The sequence below is a fragment of the Macrotis lagotis genome, chromosome 7 (assembly GCF_037893015.1).
Source record: "Macrotis lagotis isolate mMagLag1 chromosome 7, bilby.v1.9.chrom.fasta, whole genome shotgun sequence".
In the NCBI taxonomy this organism is placed as follows: Eukaryota; Metazoa; Chordata; class Mammalia; order Peramelemorphia; family Peramelidae; genus Macrotis; species Macrotis lagotis.
The window spans coordinates 115406875-115426086 of NC_133664.1; the positions used below are offsets into that span (position 1 = coordinate 115406875).

The 19212-nt window shown below is 38.0% G+C and overlaps 1 protein-coding gene across 1 annotated transcript in view; it reads left to right on the forward strand.

The window, feature by feature from the left end:
• The first annotated feature begins 8785 nt into the window (after positions 1–8785).
• AKR1B1 (aldo-keto reductase family 1 member B) overlaps positions 8786–19212 on the forward strand; it is a 28808-nt gene continuing 18381 nt past the window's right edge. The window contains exons 1-3 of the mRNA XM_074193660.1: positions 8786–8904; positions 17713–17880; positions 18840–18956. Of these exons, the coding sequence (XP_074049761.1) occupies positions 8839–8904; positions 17713–17880; positions 18840–18956 (351 nt within the window). The 5' untranslated portion in view covers positions 8786–8838. The remainder of the gene's footprint in view (positions 8905–17712; positions 17881–18839; positions 18957–19212) is intronic.

Sequence of the window (19212 nt, forward strand, 5' to 3'; positions counted from 1 at the left end):
AGGTTAAAAAGCATCAAAATAAAGAATGGTTGACTTGAAGCAAAACATCTGAAAAGGGGGGGGGGATTTTAGTGGACCTCAAACTCCAGCTCCAAATGATTCAACAATGTGGTAGACAATAAAAGTTAATGTGATTTGTATGCTGAGTTGAGATAAACTATCTAGGATAAGGTGAGGAGGAGGAAGAAAGGAATTGCTAATTCCTTTGTGTTCTGCTGTGGTTAGACCAATCTAGGATATTGTATTTAATTCTAGATACTATATTTTAAAAAGGATATGGATAAGGAGGAAGGTGGTCAGAGAAAGGTAACAAAGCTGAGAGCACCTTAGGAAACTCATCTGAGGGAGGTTAGGTTGAGCTTAAAAGGGGAAAAAGCTTTAAAAAAGTATTTGGGGTCAGCTACGTGGTGCAGTGGATAGAGCACCAGCCCCAGAGTCAAGAGTACCCAAGTTCAAATCCTACCTCAGCTAGCTGTGTGGCCTTGGGCAAGCCACATAACCCCATTTGCCTTGCAAAAAACCTAAAAAAAAAAGAATTACTTCCTAATGAGATCATAGGCTTATTTATGTAGCAAAATATCTTTCTTAATTAACCTACCCAGCAGAAAAGGGTATTAATGGATAGACCATCAATTTCAATTCTCAGGCCATTTTCCCCATCATAAATTAAACTTTGCTCTAAGAAAAAACAGCTAAATTAATTAGTGTGAATTAATCATTTAAATTTATAATAAATTATTAATTAATAATTCAAATTAATCAGAGAGTAAATCATAAAAAAAAGATATGGGCTTATCTAGTCCTGCTCTCTACACCACAGCTGGTGAACCTTTTTCTCTCCCAAGGGCCACTTGGATATTTATAATATCATTCACCTGTATTAATATAAATTATCATTAAATAGTCAGTCAACTAATTAATTCATCCCTAAAAACTCCTAAATTTATTGAATTTTGAGACCCACATGTAGATGCCTTGGCAGTGCCAGGCCAAATGATCCATGGACTGGGTTTTCCCATCCCCCCCACACTTCCCCAGCTACCTTCCTAGTTGATCTTGGCTTTGACCCATACCAGAAATGCAAAATTTCAGAGTTGGAAGAGACCTCAAGACCAATGTGGTCAAACCCAACTTGAACTACAATTCATCCCCCAAAGCAGTTGGTTGGTCTTTGTTTAAGGACTTTCAGGTGAACTAGGAGCTCACTACCTCCTGAGGAAATTCATTCCATTTTTGGATACTTCAAAAAGGTTAAATTGAGGCTAAATTTTATCGCTTTATTTCTTCTACTCCATGTATCCTGTTCTTCCCTCTGAAAACTTGCTGAACAAGTCAAATCTCCCTTCCAGGCAACTGAACTTCAAATACCTTTTTTTTTGGCAAGGCAATGGGGTTAAGTGATTTCCCAAGGCCACTCAGCTAGGTAACTATTAAGTGCCTGAGACTGGATTTGAACCCAGGTACTCCTGACTCCAAGGCTGGTGCTTTATCCACTATGCCACCTAGCCACCCAGGAAGGAATTCTTTCACAAAGATAGACAAGAGCTATCCACACTGCATTCTTACTTTGATTCTTATTATTAAGGAGGGGTCTGACTTAGGGGGGTTCCCTTGTGGGTTCAAGTTCAATATCAGAACAAAATTGAAGAGCAATACTAATTCATTGAGCAGTTAACTGAGTCATAGCACAGCATAGAAAAGGGTATTGTACAAGAATATTCCAGCCCTTATCTTTAGTAGACTGGGGGATCCCCTCAACTCTATATGAATACACATCTGGTCAAAATGGCAGCATATCCTGACTCATAAAGTCTTGGGACATCCACCATGTTTGAAGGGACCTGACTCCTTATGGGTAGATCTCTGTGCTCTTTTGTGATCAGGAAGCCACCAAAAGGGCCAGAGGCTACCAGGAAGTTTTAAACCAGTTAATCAAATCCCAAGGTGAGCTCTCTTGCCTTTCAGAAAAAACAACAAAAATGCCAACTAACTATCCATGTTATGAGAGGAAAACCTATTATATTGTGGTCTTATCATTCTTGTCCATGTTTTTCCATAGAATCCCCACCAATCCTGATGTTCCAGAGAACTTCCTCTGCTTCTCATAATATTTTATCACTATCAGTGCAACCCTTGGGCTATCTGTTGGTATCCACAATCATCCTACATGCTGAATCCATCTCTTTCTGATCATGCACTTTTTCAAAAAATTCCACTTCTGATAGACAAGACATCACTGGTCATTTGTCAGTCTTCTTATCTGTTCATTGACCCTTGGGTCATCTTCCACATCCCTTAATAAATATCCCTTGGGGGGGGGGCAGCTAGGTGGCACAGTGGATAAAGCACCAGCCTTGGAGTCAGGAGTACATGGGTTCAAATCCGGTCTCAGACACTTAATAATTACCTAGCTGTGTGGCCTTGGGCAAGCCACTTAACCCCATTTGCCTTGCAAAAACCTAAAAAATATATATATACTCCTTGAGAAAACCTAACTCCATTTATTTTGCAAATACATAATAACAGTAGTTTTCCCATCTACAATTTGATTTCCTGGCAGTTACTGCCTTATGGTAGCCCTTTCACAATCCACTTTATGTAATTTTGCATTTAATCAAGTCTATTCAATTGTCTGAATTCTTTTGGTCAACTGATGGATGACAGTGGAAAAACACTGAAAAATTTTTGTTCTCTGGTTTTAATTCTGATATTTATTTTTAGTTACTATTAATAAACTAACTCTATTTGAGAGATAGCATGGTGTGGTGGATAGAAAGCTAATTCTGAAGTCTGAAAGATTTGGGTTCAAGCCCTGCCTCATACCATAAAGACAGTGTCACCTGGGCAAGTCATTAATATATTGTCACCAAGAAAACCAAACCCCCCCAAAATTGGAAAAATGTGTTATACTTTGATCTAAATTTGGAAGGAAAAAAATAAGCAGATGACATATTTTCCAAGAGAAACCAAGAAATTTAACACCAATTTGACAGTGGTCAATTTACAAGTCCCTCAGGTACTAATGTGCCTGTTCACCCTTCCCTTCTTTACTGGTCACTGATTCAAAAGTTTGCTCTAATCCTAATTTGAATTTTTATTCTAGAACTAAAGCTCTTTCCATTTTAAACAAAATAAATCAGTAGCAAACTTTTTCATACTTTGGGGGCCATTTCAATGTAAGAATTACTTCTTTATTTCTATAAATTCTTTTCTATTGGTGCATTATGTGACTGCCTAAGGCAATAACTTGTAAAGAAAATGCTTATCTGTATTGCTAGAAGGAATTTCTTTATCAGTAGTACTTTATGGTTTATGCAGACTGGACCCTAAAATGTCCAGTAGGGCATTCTAATTTCCTTTTATTTTTCACTGATTCCATTATTCCTCCAGTCCCACTCCAAAGTCTTATCATGATAAGACTGGAGATTCTCAAAGGTAGTGACAAGACTGAAAGACTTTGTAGGACCAGACTCCAGGTGGGTCTGCCATCTGAGAACCAGTTAAGCTGACTGTCCAGAGGTCATTCATCTTGGTGACCACCCAATACAGAATCAATCACAACTCCTGAAATTGAGCCCCTAGGTCACAAGGGATACCAGTCTTCATCTACCTGCTGGAAGAGTATTAGCCTCTCAAAGAACTCTTCTTCATTGCATGTTAAATGTATGGTAATGTGTTGATGCCACCTTACTTTAGTACCTGAAATTTGGGTTGCTGATCTCCATTTCCACTAAAAAATGTTCCTGACCCAGATGAAATTAGAGGACTCTTCAGTTGCATTCTAAAATGTAATTACTTATACTTCTTATGAGAGACCACATCTTTCCCATATGTCTGAAATTTTAAAGTACAAGCATAGAGGCAATCTATGCACATGGGAGTCCTGCTACAGTTCTGAGGCTGGTTTCCCTTTTTTTTTTTTTTTTTTTTTTGCTTCTAATCTTGTTTTTCAATTTCACACTCAGATTCAGGCATCTCAGATCAGGAAGTTAGATTTGAATGCTGCCACAAACAATTACTGAGCTAGGTGACCCTGGGCAAATCACACTAACCTCTCTTTTCCTCAGTTTCCTCATGCATAAAACAACGATACTATTCATACTGACCCCTCAGGGTTATTATGAGGGTCAAGTGAGAAAACATATTTGAAGTATTCTGCAAAAAGAATTACATAAATTCCAGCTGTTAGAATCATAATACTCAATTATTTTGAGCAAATGGAGCTTAAAATGTACCTAGAAGCAACGTTATATGATAAAGAAACCAATAGGGAAAATATCCAGAGAATTGGATGATCCTTTACACATGCCCCAGAGACCTTTGAAAGTACTTTTCACATAAAGTGGAAAATCACCAGAATGAAGTTTGGAGAAGGATACTTCCTGGAAGATTAGTGGCATTTCAAGTCCCTGATTTTTCATATTTAGGAGACTGAATGAAAAACGATAGGAAAAGATAGAGTTAGGGGGGTAGAAAGGAGATCTATGAAGAGAATTTCAAGATTTTCTTTTCTTTTTTTTTTCCAGTTCATAGTTTTTTATTTTTTTTCCAATTATAGGTAAAGATTGTTTTCAACATTCATTTTTGTTAGATTTTGAGTTCTAAATTTTTCTCCCTTCCTCTCTTCCCTCCCTCTCCCCAACACAACAATCAATCTAATATAGGTCATACATAATCATGTTAAATGTATTTTCACATTAGTCATATTGTGAAAGAAGGATCAGAACAGGAGAAAGAAAAAAACAAATTAAAAAATTGAAAATTGTATGCTTTTGTCTGCATTCAAACTCCATAGTTCTTTCTCTGGATGTGGATGGCATTTTCCATCACAAGTCTTTTGGAACTGTCTTTGATCACTGTGTTGCCAAGAAGAGCTAAGTCTATCATAATTGATCAGCACATAAATATAGCTATTAATGTGTACAAATGTTCTGACTAAGAGAGGGAAAAAATTTGGAATTCAAAATCTTACAAAAATGAATGTTGAAAACTATCTTTATATGCATTTGAAAAAAATACCATTAACAGAAAAAAAAGTGTATAATATTCTCCTGATTTTACTCTTTTCACTCAGTATCAGTTCATATAAGTCTTTCCAGATTTTTCTGAAATCTACCTGCTTATGATTTCTTATGGAATAATATCATTTCATTTCATTCACACATCCCAATTTGTTCAGTTATTCCCCAAATGATGAACATTCCCTCAATTTCCAATTCTTTGACACTACAAAAAGAGATGCTAAAAATATTTTTTGTAATGTAGCTTAAAACCCTTGTCTATGATCTCTTTGGGATACAAACCTAGGAGTATAATGCTGGATCAGGTGAGCATAGTTCCAAATTGCTCTCCAGAATAGTTGGATCAGTTCACAACTCCATCAACTGTGAATTAGTGACTCAGTTTCCCACATCTCCTCCAGCATCCAACATTATCATTTTTCTGTCATATTAGCCAATCTGATAGGCTAATTTGCATTTCTCTAATCAAGAGTGATTTAGAACATTTTTCCATATGATTCTGTAGCTTTAATCTCTTCACCTGAAAACTGCCTGTTCCTAACCTTTGACCTGTTATTAATTGAGGAACAGAATTTGCTTCTTAAACTGACTTACCTTGAGCTCTTGGGAAAATAATTTATCTTTCCCATGCACCAATTAAGACTAATTACGTTTCCATTTATCTGCCTCATGGGAATTTGCTGGAAAACTCACGTTATTTGGCATATTGTGAAGTTGAGCAAGTCCCTTTTCTGGGGGGGACTCAGTTACTTTATTTGTAAAATGAAGGGATAAGCTGGAATATAGCTAGCTTTTTGAAGGCCTCTTCTAACTGGAAATGAGAAAGAAAAGGAAGGAAGGCAGAGGCAAGGAGGGAAAGAAGAAATGAAAGGAAAGAGGAAGGAAGAAAGAGATGAAAGGGAGGAAAGAGGGAAGGAGAAGAAAGGGGAAGAAAAGAAGAAAGAAAGGAAGGAAGGCAAAGGCAAGGAGGGAGAGAGGGAAGGAAAGGATAGAGTGAGGGAAGGAAGAGATAAAAGGAAGGAGAGAAGTAAGGAAAGGAAAGAGGGAGGAAAAGAAGGAAAGAGGAAAGAAAGGAAGGCAAAAGCAAGGAGGGAAAGAAGAAAGGAAAGGAAAGAGGGAGGGAAGGAAGAGATGAAAGAAAGAAAAGAGGGAGGAAATGAAGGAAAGGAAAAAGGAAAGAAAAGAAAGAAAAGAAGGAAAGAGAGAAAGAAGAAAAGGAAGAATGGAAAGGAAAAGAAAGGGAATGAAGGAAAAGGGAAGAGAAGAAAGAAGGGAGGGAAAGAAGAAAGGAAAAGAGATAAGAAAAGATGGAAAGGAATAAGGGAAGGAAGCAGGAAAGGAAGGTAGGAAGAAAGGAAGGAAGAGGGTTAGGAATTTTTTTCCTTCTTAGAGTTGAGGAAAAACTGGTATTTAATGCCTCACAACAGTAAAGGTCTTTTCCTATTGGTCAGGAATATTACAATAGTTCTTATGATAGAGATCTCCTGATACCATGCTAATTAAGAGAATCCAATAGTCTGTGTTGGAAAGTATATCAGAGCTCATATATCTCAAGCGGTGTTTAAATTGAACCTTCTCAGAGTTCTTGGAAATTCATCCATCAGTACCTGTGTGCTGACTTGAAGGCATGCTTGTTAGCTGTGTGGCTGTGGACAAGTCAGCCTCTGGGTAAGAGTGCCCTAATCTATCAAATGTAAAAGTTAAATGTCCACATCTGAACATCTAACCTAAGGACAAGGATGACATAAGCAATGAATGTGTTGAACTATTTGGTGTTTGGTAAGAAACATCTCTTCAAGAGTCAGACAAGGTCAGAATTATGCAAGAATTAACTTTTTTTTTTTAGGGTTGTTGTTGTTTGTTTTTTTTTTTTTTTTTGCAAGGCAAATGGGGTTAAGTGGCTTGCCCAAGGCCACACAGCTAGGTAATTATTAAGTGTCTGAGGCCAGATTTGACCAGGTACTCCTGACCCCAGGGCTGGTGCTCCATCCACTGTGCCACCTAGCCACCCCAAGAATTAACTTTTTGTAACTGCTTAAAGAAACATTTAATCAGGATCAGACAAGATTAAATATAGATGTTATATCTGCAGTTAGAAAAGAATGAACAAAGGCAGGAGAAGGGGAGAGTGGGAAGTTGGTCCTAACTTAGCAATGACTTAAGAAAGAACTCACTTGCTTAATAAGGTTTATACATGTTACTTTGCACACCCCTCAAAAAAATTAAACTTCATTTACATAACATAGAATGCAAGAGAAGGGGAAAGGAATATAGTAAAGAAAGGCCTATAGGGTTGAGCCAATCTAAGTCTTGGAAGGAAGGAGCTGAAGGAATTGGACCATACTAATCCTGTCCCTGTATTCAGGGTTCTTGCCCACTTTGGGCTGGTGATTCTGGCCAGAACTGTAGGATTTCTCTAAGTTTTCACTGCAATAAACTGCTGACACTTAACTATTAAGTGAGTTTCTAACATGAGGTAATGCCATGTGTCTGCCCTCTATAACAGGGTGGTGCTAAGAATTAAATGAGGAGGTAATATATAAGGAGTCTGCCCAACCCCCAAATCTTGGTTTGATGGCTTACCCCTCTGTTCTCAGACTTGGACCGCTCTTGAAACACATATGCATATCTTTACACACATTTATATGCATGTATGTGTATATGACATAGATAACTGAGTAGGTCTATATCCAAACACACATATCACTGTATGCAGACATGTGCATATGCATCTATCTGGATACATACAAACATACACACATTTATGTGTCTATAATCTATCTATTGTATCTGTATATATGTAATCTATATTACATAGATACCTGAGTAGGCCTATATCCAAACACACATCTATGTGTGCATGCATGTGCATATGTATCTGTCTGGATACATACAAACATGCACACATTTATATGTGTATAATCCATTGTATATGTATGTATGTGTACATAATATCTATTACATAAATACCTGAGTAGGTCTACATCTAAATATACATCTATGTATGCATGTGCATATGTATCTATCTGGATACATACAAACATGTACACATTTTTATGTCTATAATCTATTGCATCTGTATGTATGTATATGTATATAATGTCTATTACATAGATACCTGAGTAGGTCTATATCTAAACACATATCTATGTGTGCATGCGTGTGCCTATGCATCTATCTGGATACATACAAACATGCACACATTTATATATCTATAATCTGTCTATGGTATCTGTCTGCATATAATCCATATAGATTCTGCACACACACACATGCCTACATGCATATCTAGAGGAACTGCACAGAACCAAAGCTTCATTCTGCACATGGAGAAGCTGAGGCCCGGGACTTCTGCCAGGGCCCCGCCGCAGCACCCCCAGTCAGAATCTGCCCCCCGCCTTCCACCGCCACTGGAGCCCACCCAGGCCCAGGGAGGGGCTAAGGCGGAGGAGTTTTATTGCAGTTTATGCCACCACACTTTGACTTTTCCTTTCAATTTAAAAAACCAAAACGCGTGGTTAAGGGTCCTGGCGCTCCCGGGGGGCTTCTAGGGAGGAGTGCAGGAATCGAGCTCGATTCCAGGGAACCCGGGAGTCCAGAATGCAAAGGCGAGGGGACAAGCAGCCACCGGGGCGGCGATATGCAGATGAGCGCTGCGCCTCGCCCAATCAGAAGCCGGCGGAGCCCCCGTCTGCGGCCGCCCGCCAATCGGCAGCGACCCCCCGGCGGGGCCCGGCCTATTTAAGGCGCGTCCGGAGCGGCCGGGCCCGTGTGGACTCGGAGCCGGAGCAGCTGCGTCGCGGCCGGGGCGGGCATCATGGCCACCTTCCTCGTGCTGAAGACCAAGGCGAAGATGCCCATCCTGGGCCTGGGCACCTGGAAGGTAAGCGGGCGCTCCCGGGCCGGGCCCCGGCTCGCGCCCGTCGGGCCTGGCGCTTCCCGGAGGGCCCGGCCCGGCCCGGGGGGCTGCCGGGGCCTGTGCGAGCTCGGCCCACCGCGGCCCGCCCCGGGGCCCGGAGGGAGGCGGCGTGCGGGGCTGGGCCCCGGCCCCCTCCTCCACTGCCGCGCCGCCCGGCGCGCCTCCCCGCCCCCTTCCTGGGCCCGCCCGATGCTGCCCGCGCCCCGGGGCCTGGGCATCCTTTCTCCCGAGTGAAGATTTTCTTTCTAACATACAAAGTTAGCTTCCAACACGCATGTTTTCTTTTTTTTAATTCACTTCTTTTTCCAATTATAGGTAAAGTTAGTTTCCAACACGCATGTTTCCTTTTTTTATTCACTTTTTTCCAATTATAGGTAAAGTTAATTTCCAACACGCATGTTTTCTTTTTTTTTTTATTAATTAATGCCTTTTTTTAGTTTTTTGCTAGCCAACGGGGTTAAGTGGCTTGCCCAAGGCCACACAGCTAGGTCATTATTAAGTGTCTGAGACCAGATTTCAACCCAGGTACTCCTGACTCCAAGGCTGGTGCTTTATCCACTACCCCACCTAGCTGCCCAATTAATTCATTTTTCCAATTATATGTAAAGATAGTTTTCACTCTTCATTTTTTAAAATGTATTTCTTTTTCCAGTTAATAGGTAAAGATAATTTTCAAATTGCATGTTTTCTTTTTTTAATTTGTTCCTTTTCCCACTGATAAGTAAAGATAGTTTTCAACCTTCATTTTTTTATTAATTCATTTTTTCCCAATTAATATTTCAACTTGCATTTTTTCTTTTTTAATGCATTTCTTTTTCCAATTTTAGGTAAAGATAGTCTTCAACATCTTTTTTTATTAATTCATTTCTTTTTTCCAATTAATGTTTCAACTTGCATTTTTTCTTTTTTAATGCATCTCTTTTTCTAATTTTAGGTAAAGATAGTCTTCAACATCCTTTTTTTATTAATTCATTTCTTTTTCCAATTAATATTTCAACTTGCATTTTTTCTTTTTTAATGCATCTCTTTTTCCAATTTTAGGTAAAGATAGTATTCAACATCCTTTTGGTTTTCAACTTGAATTTTTTTCTTTTTTAATTCATTTCTTTTTCCAATTATCAGTAGAAGTAGTTTTCAACCTTCATTTTTTTTATTCATTTCTTTTTTTCAAATTATAGGTAGTTTTCAACTTGCATTTTTTTCTTTTTTTTATTAATTCATTTCTTTTTCCAACTATAGGTAGTTTTCAAGGTTCATTTTCTTTTTTTTTAAACTAATTCATTCCTTTTTCATTATATATATAGATAACTTTCAACATTCATTTTTTCTTCCTTTATTAATTCATTTCTTTTTCCAATTATATACAGTTCTCAACATTCATTTTGTAAAGTTTTCTTCATTCCCACCCATCCCTTCCTAGGATAGCAAATAATCTGATATAGGTTATACATGCACAATCACTCGACATTCACTTTTATAAGATTGTGAGTTCCAAATGTTTCTCCCTCCCTCCCCCCAAGAGGGTGAGCAATCTGATACTGCCTCTGCACATCAACTCTTTTATTCTGGGGGCGGGGGTTTATGAATAGGCTTGAAAAATGCTGTACAAATAATTTTTCTTATTTCATTCTCACAGCTGCACTGTTAGCTGGTAGACTCACACATGAGATAAAGAGAGGCTGAGAGGTTTGAATCAAATCACAGAGCTCCTGATTTTTTGAATGCTTAGTTCACATCTTCTTAACTCCCAAGTCCAGTTCTTCATGCCCCACCTTGCTGTCATATCAGGGTATCTGACTCTTTGTTATCCCATTCGGTATTTTCTTGGCAGATAGTTGCTAGAGTGGTTTGCCTTTCTTTCTCTAAGCTCATTTCTTTTTTCTTTTTTCTTTTTTTTTCCCTTACTTTCTGCAAGGTAATGGGGTTTAAGTGGCTTGCCCAAGGCCACACAGCTAAGTTATTATTAAGTGTCTGAGGTTGAATTTGAACTCTGGTAATCCTGACCCCAGGTCCGGTGCTCTATCCACTGCGCCACCTAGCACCCCTCTAAGCTCATTTCACAATTGAGGTAACTGATGGAAACAGGGTGAAGTGACTTCCTCAGGGTCACACAGCTAGTGAAGTGTCTGAGGCCAGGTCTGAACTCGGGAACCTTTAGTTTTCCTAATTCCCAACCCAGCAATCTGCACTGCCACCATACTGAGTAGAGAGTACTAACATTTGGTCATTACTTTGAAATTGCATGTAGTTAGCATAGAACCTTTTTTTTTCCTTCCTGGAAAATTTGGTCCACTAAGTGAAATGAAAGGGCTGCTGCATCCTAAGAGGAACTCTTTTTATTATTATTATTATTATTATTATTATTATTATTATTATTACTATAAAGATTTTATTTGAGTTTTACAATTTTTCTCTCAATCTTCCTTCCCTCCCCCACCCCCATGGAAAGCAATCTGTTGGTCTTTATTTTGTTTCCATGTTGTACATTGATCCAAATTGAGTGTGATGAGAGAGAAATCATATCCTTAAGGAAGAAACAAAAAGTATGAGAGATAACAAGGATCAGACAATAAGGTATCTGGGTTTTTTTCCCCTAAATTAAAGGGAATAGTCCTTGAACTTTGTACAAATTCCGCAGAACTCTTTTTATATCCAGTAGATTAAACTTTGAAACATGAATAGCAAGTAAATCATTTTCTAGATTATTCTCAGTAGATGTGATGGATGATATCTCCCCCCCCCCTTTATTAATGTTCCCTATCTTTAAAGAACTTAATAGTCTGCTGGACATAGTCTACACATAACTTGGAGAGGAAGTGAAGTATTGAGTAAGTTGGTGGAATTTAGGGAATGTTCCCTCTTAAAGAGGTCACTTTGGGCCTTGAATAAAGCCTTGATGAAAAATGAGACTGGGTTCCAGGAGGAAGTGCCTCTAAATCATATGATAGGAAAAGCCCCTCCTTCCTCTTGGCCTTCTTGTTGTTATTCCTATCTTGCAGGAGCTGAAAGAGAAATACAAAGTTTATTTCTACAAACACTAAGCACTTTTTGTGTGCTGTTATACAGGTGGTGAAGTTGGCTAATAACTACTGGATAATTCATGATAATTCCTGAAATGTAAACATTTTGTTGTTTAAATTGCGGTTTAGAGCAAGGAATTAGAGGCATAGTTGGAGGAGTGGATGAGAGCCCAGAAAACCGAGGTTCAAATCTCACCTTGGATGTGGCTTCCTGGGCAAGGGACCACCCTGAGGTCTGGGCAACTCTTAAAACTTTAAATTAAAAAGAGGATCATTGACCTGTTTCCATGGTGACCTTCATCAAGGATTTCCCCAAATCAATGAAATGACTCATCTAGTTGCTTTTCCTATTAACCTGATGCATTACTGTGGAATCCTCTAGATTCATATCCTCATGGGATCAACATGAACTACCTTACATCCAGGTCCCTTAGTTTAATCAGGTTCAGCTGTAAGAATTCTGAAAGGATTATTTATTTAATTTTTTTGTTTGCTGAATTGAATTGATTAGTTAAGGGTCTCTATGGTCTTGGGACAGAGATAAACCATAAAATATAAACACATTTCTTAATTTTATTTAAGCTTTGTTCATATCCCTATCTTAGAGACAATTGAATTTCTCTGAGGGGACACTGTCAGAGCTGCGTCACAGGGTGGAAGTTGAAAAGAATCTTACCTCTCACCATTTCCCAGTGCTGTGTTTTTTTTTTTCTAGTCTCCTTTGGGGAGAAACCAGAAAAATGGGACAAAGGAACTTTGTGATGAAGGTGGTTAAGATCAAACTGCTGCTGATTTAATCGTTTAACTAGCTTTATACAAGGAAAATGACCACTCAAAGTCAGGGGAAGGCAATGTTAGTTCTAGTTAAGATAGTTTCTGGGCTGTGTCAGCCTCTTCCAGCATCTAGGTTTCCTCATCTTCACAGTGGATCTCATAGGAACCATAGTTTTCATATCACCTTGTGAAGGACCAATGAAACTGGAGCATGCTTGGCAAATATCAAAGCATTGTATATACTATCAATATATATATAGCAAAATAAAACAGGATGACCAGCATGGGCTAAAAGGTATATTGCCACAGAGTATCCTAGACTTGGAGTGTAAATATTCATATTTATGTGTGTATGTCCAAGAAAATATATATATATATATATATACACACTCTATATTATTCTCTTTTGTTAAGTACTTTTTACAACAGTAAATCCGCTGTTTTTGTTTTTGGTTTTTTTTGCAAGGCAAATGGAGTTAAGTGGCTTGCCCAAGGCCACACAGCTAGTGTCTGAGACCGGATTTGAACTCAGGTACTCCTGACTCCAGGGCCAGTGCTCTAGCCGCCCCAGTAAATCCACTGTTAAAGGCTCTTGAGTTATAGTTTTGAATGGATTCAATCTACAGTATACCTCAAATTTGGGACACATTTTGGAATAATAATTGGAATAATTGAATACAATAGAATGATTGAAAATTATTAGAAGTATATTGCAAGGTTCAATTTATTCAGTCCATAAAAAATATGTATATTCGCTTATTTAGTGTATTGTTTCAGTCTTGTCCGTGAACTCCGTTTGAAATTTTTCTTGGCAAAGATACTGTAGTGGTTTGTCTTTTACTTTTCCAGTGGATTAAGGCAAAATAAAAGATTATTTTTGCCCTGTATTGGGCAAGTGTCCCTGTTTAAGAAGCCATAAAAAAAGACTTTTTCATCTTTCTGGTTGAAGTGTTCTGCTAGGAGCAAGACTAATTAGCCAGTAAGTGGGAGTTAATGTGAACCTAGTAGTTTGTTTGCACACCACAGTCTTGGGCCCCTCTTCCCAAACTAGCCCCTCCTCCCCTATCAAGCTAAGGGTAAAACTCTCAGCTCATTAGGCTACCTGTTGGGTTACTTTAATGATAACAAAGATGCTCTGATTCAATTTTAAAAATATTTTTATGCACCTGCTGAGAGTAGAACATTTTGGTCTGCACTGGGCCCAAGTTGGAGAGAAAGTTTATTGAATTTGCCACCACACAAAGGCAGGAAGTATAAATGATTTGTCAAATAGCTTACTCCAAAAAAAAAAAAAAAGGCAAGAATATTGGGCCAGATCTAAAAAGATGAAATTGAATAAGAAACTTAAACCCTTCTTCCCCCCCCCAAATAAAATCAACTCAACAAGTCCAAGAAGACAAAAGAGAATCCAGACAGCAGTTCACCTGATTCTGAAGATTTTTAGTGGGATTGCAAGCTCAATATTGATCACCCAGTTTGATTAGCCCAAATGAGAAATAATGAACAGATTATTGAGGTGGTAGGACTGTTGTATCTGGAAACTATAGCACTGGACTCGATTTAGAACAATGTTGAGAAGCCAGAGAGCACAGTCAGAAACCATAGGAAGAGGGCTTAAAGGATCTTTTGAAACTTTCTCATCTTAAAAGAGGCCACCATGTTCTGATTTGCCAGAGTACAAAACTCTAGTGAGTCGAAGGTACAAAGAGGTAAACTTAACCTGATTGAAGGAAAATTTCCAGCATTCAAGTGCTTCTCCCCAGTGGAATGGTCTTGAGAACCAAGGGGTTTTCACTTCCCTGTGGGTGACTTTCAAGGCCATAGAATGTTCAGGATTGTTTAGACCAAATGACTTTTCAGATTCTCTGATAACATGGCTCTTGTTCTCCTGACCTTCAGGCCCTGATTCTTAAGGAAGGAACCAGGGAAAGATTGCATTTGAACTTTCAAGGAGAGGAATTTCTAGTATATCAGAGCAGCTGGAACTTTCTTGCAGGCAGAAGATCCAACAACTCTGCTTGGTTAGGTATATGTCACATATTGCTGGCTCAGGTCACTGGTCTTGAGATGAATTGATGGACCACTTGAGTTATAGTTTTAAATGGATTCAATCCACAGGCTACCTCAAATTTGGGGCACATTTTGGAATTATAATTGAAATAATTTTATTCAGTTAAATCCCATAGATATTATGTATCCAGCAAAGTACAGCAGGAAAAAATTGGACTTGGATTTAGAGGATGTGGTTGTGAATCCAGTTCTATAACTATCTGTATAACTCCCAACAAGGCATTAAATTGGTGGGCCTCAGTTTCATGTCTATAAAATAAAGGGATTGGGCTAGGTGGTCTTCCAGAGAAATAAAATTATGATCCCTTTTTTTCTCTATTTGGGGGAATAAGACCTTTACATGTGAAAGCACAAAGAGACTACTATATATATATCTTATAGACTCAAGAATGGTTTATATGCCATAGGCAACCCTGATTGGAGATGAGAGGATAGAAACAATTAGGAAAATGCTCATAGAAGAAGTGGGACTAGGGTGGGCCTTTTTTTTAGCACATCTGGTCATAGTGTAATTTTTTTTAATCTTTTACTTGTTGGGTTTTTTGTTTTGTTTTGTTTTGTTTTTGGAGGCAACTAGGATTAACTGACTTGTCCATGGTAACACAGTTAAGTGTTTTGAGACTGAATTTCTACTGTGCCAGTTTTGCCTGGTTCCTTTCTTAAGGTCATAGTTTTAGAGTTAGAAGGGGCATCTGTTTTCCACCTCTTCTCTTTAAAGAGACCTAGGAAAGGGTTCAGTGATTTATCCAGGGCCATATAAGTAGTGATAGCTCAGAATTTATTAGTCCATAGCTCTTAAAATTTAATCCTAGCTCACCATCATTGAAGAGGAAAGGAAGGTAATAACTTGGAGCTTTTTTTTCCCAACTGTATTCCAACAAATCTTCCAATGTAAGTGAGATGGATGCATATTTACAAAAAATATAAACTGCACAGATTAACAGAGAGGAAATAAAATACTTAACCTCATTTCAGAAAGAGAAATTGAACAAGCCATCAATAAACTCCTTAAGAAAATAATCTTCAGGATCAGACAGATTCACAAGTGAATTCTACCAAACATTTAAAGAGTAATTAATTCTAATTATGTTAAGCTATTTGGAAAAAATAGGAGAAGGTTTGCCAAATTCCTTTTATGATTCCAACATTATGCTGATACTTAAACCAGGAAGAGCCAAAACAGACAAAATTATAGACCTATCTCCCTAATGAATATTGATGAAAAATTTTAAATTAAATTTAGCCAAGATCACAGCAATTTATCCCTAGGATAATATATACTGAGATCAGATAGGATTTAAACTACATAGGCAGGAATGGTTCAATATTAGAAAAAGCAATCATCATAGTTGATCAAATCATATGATTATCACACTAGATGCTAAAAAAGTATTTGACAAAATACAGCACCTTTTCCTCTTAAAAACACTAGAAGAGAGGCATCTAGGTGGTGCAATAGATAGAGCACTGGCCCTGGAGTCAGGAGGACCTGAGTTCTAATGCAGCCTCGGACACTTAATAATTACCTAGCTGTGTGTCCTTGGGCAAGTTACTTAATCCCATTGCCTTAAATAAAAAAGAAATTTTTTAAGCACTAGAAGAACATAGGAATAAATGGAGTTTTCCTTAAAAATGATAAGCATCAGCATGCATTATATGTAATGGGAATAACCTAACAGGCATTTCCAATTAGATCAGGGGTGAGACAAGTATGCCCATTATCTCTACTATTAGTCAATATTAGAAATATTAACTTTAGCAATAAGAGAAGAAAAAGAAATTGGAAGAATTAGATTAGGCAATGAGGAAATAAAACTTTCACTCTTCAGAAATGGTATGATGGTATACTTAGAGAATCCTAGGAAATTAGTAAAAAAAAATTTGGATCAATTAACTACTTTAGCAAAGGAGTACACTATAAAATAAACCCACATAAATCATCAACATTTCTAAATATGACTAACAAAGCCAAGCGGCAAGAGATAGAAAGAAAAATTCCTTTTAAAGTAACTGCAGACAATATAAAATATAAAATAAAATAGGTGAAAGAATAATCCAAATCATTACTGATCAAAAAAATGCAAATTAAGTCAACTGAGATACCCCTCACATCTTTCAGATTGGCTAAAATGACAAAAAAAAAAGAAATAATCAATGTTGGAGAGGATGTTGGAAAACTGGGACCCTACCAAATACACTGCTGGTGGAGTTGTGAACTAATCGAAGCATTCTGGAGAGCAATTTGGAACTATGTCCAAAGCGATAATTTAAAAAAGGCGAAAAGTCCCACGTATACCAAAAAAAAAAAAAAATGTATAGCAGCTCTTTTTGTAGTCACAAAGAATTGAAAATTGAGGGTATGCCCATCAATTGAGGAATGCTTCAGAAGTGAACAGAACCAGGAGAACTGTATACATTAATAGCAAATTGAGATGATCAACTATGATAGATGCAGCCTTTCTCAGTCAGAGATCAAGGACAATCCTGAGAGATTAGCTATGGACAGTGCCATCTACATCCAGAGAAAAACTGTGTTGTCTGTTTACTTTTTTAAAGTCTCTTATTTTTTTCTTTCTTTCTCATGGTTTTTTCCCTTTTTGTTCTAATTTTTCTTGCACAAAAATGTACAAACTGTATCAGATTACTTGCTAACCCGGGGAGGAGGGAAATGCGGGGCTCAAAAGCATGTTGTAAAAGGATGATTGTTGAAAGCTATCTGTGCATGTAATTGAAAAATAAAGTGAAATGAAACTTAAAAAAAAATCTTGCCTTACTTCAGGACCTCCTGATGTTTCAGACCTTTTGTAAAGTTTTTTTGATTTTTGGAATTTGGCCTCAAGGATAGAAATAATAATATCAATAATAATAGTTTGTTTAAGCTCATATTTTATATTATTTTCCCTTTCAGTCACCTCCAGGCCAAGTGGCTAATGCAGTTAAGACTGCAATTGATGTTGGATATCGCCACATTGACTGTGCCCATGTCTACCAGAATGAAAGTGAAGTGGGTCAGGCCATCCAAGAGAAGATCAAAGAGAACGTTGTCAAACGGGAAGATCTCTTCATTGTTAGCAAGGTATATAGTTTGACTTCTGGCCAGGCAGAAGAAGTTTGAATTCAAATCCTGTTCTTGTCTTTTTTATTCCAATTAAACCAAAATTCTTGCCTTGATAATAGCATTTAGAAAAGTTAGTAGGAGGAACCATCCAATAGAGAGAGTCAAGAGTGGAGCGCCATTTTTGATTAGTTAAACATCTGTAGTTGGGTGCTGGGGATGTGGAGAAGGGGACATGTAGTGTTTGTTTTTTTCCCCATCAAGAAAGGACTCTTTTGGTTGGGAATGGGTAGTTGAAAAGGATGTGTGAGTCAGAAAATAATTTGAAGAGCTTTGGAGGAAGCTAGAGATTGTAAGAAGCAGAGATGAAGATAGAATAAATGCATTCCAGGCCTGTGGTGATAACTTGTGCAGGCTCCTTATGGAGTGCTCAGAGAGTACATCCTGAGTCTCAAACTTGTTAATGAATTAAAGGGGTGTCCACCTCAAGCATTCTGGGCCAAATGGGCAGATGAGAACATTATTCTCCAACAGCCATGAAGGTGGCTGAAGCGCAGGAGCTGTGGACTGCTCAGATCTTGGTTAGATGTGAAAGACACCAAGGTCATCCACTTGGCCTTGTGCCATGGCCAATCATCTTAATTTTGTCCCACCACTGGATTTTTGACTTGAAGAGAAAGTGAGGTTGGTGACTGTATAATTCTGCCTCACTTGAATCCAATTCACATGCAATCAAAACCTCACCCCATGATGTCATTGGTCCTCTTCAAAAATGAACAATAACAACAAGCTCATTTAAAGCCATCAGATTTATAGTCTGAAATTCAAACAAATTCATTGATAGAAATTAGAGGGAATCCATTTTAGATTCTTTGAGAGGTTAACAGTTTCTTTGTCTCAGGACCTCAGAAAACAAAAAGTAGTTCAATAAGTAATGAGTGACAACAACAGGTGCCTGATTTTTTTTTTCTCCTTTCTAGCTGTGGTGCACCTACCATGATACAAGCTTGGTTAAATCAGCCTGCCAGAAAACTCTGAGTGATTTGAAGTTGGATTACTTGGATCTCTACCTTGTTCATTGGCCTACAGGATTTAAGGTACATCAAGCAGCCCCCTATTTCTAGAGTAGATCAAAATGTACAGCATAGTTTCTGAAGGGGAAATAGAATGAGACTTTTCTGAGAATGAGGTGGAGGGAAAGTTGTCTTTAATATTTAAAGATAAAAGAAAATGTTGTTATGAGAGTTGGTGACTTATCAATAGCAATCCAGAGAGAAATTGCCAAAGCTCTTGAGTCCTGGTGACTTTCTTCATGGGTACTTCCTGGTCCTTTGGCGACCTCTAATTTCTTTG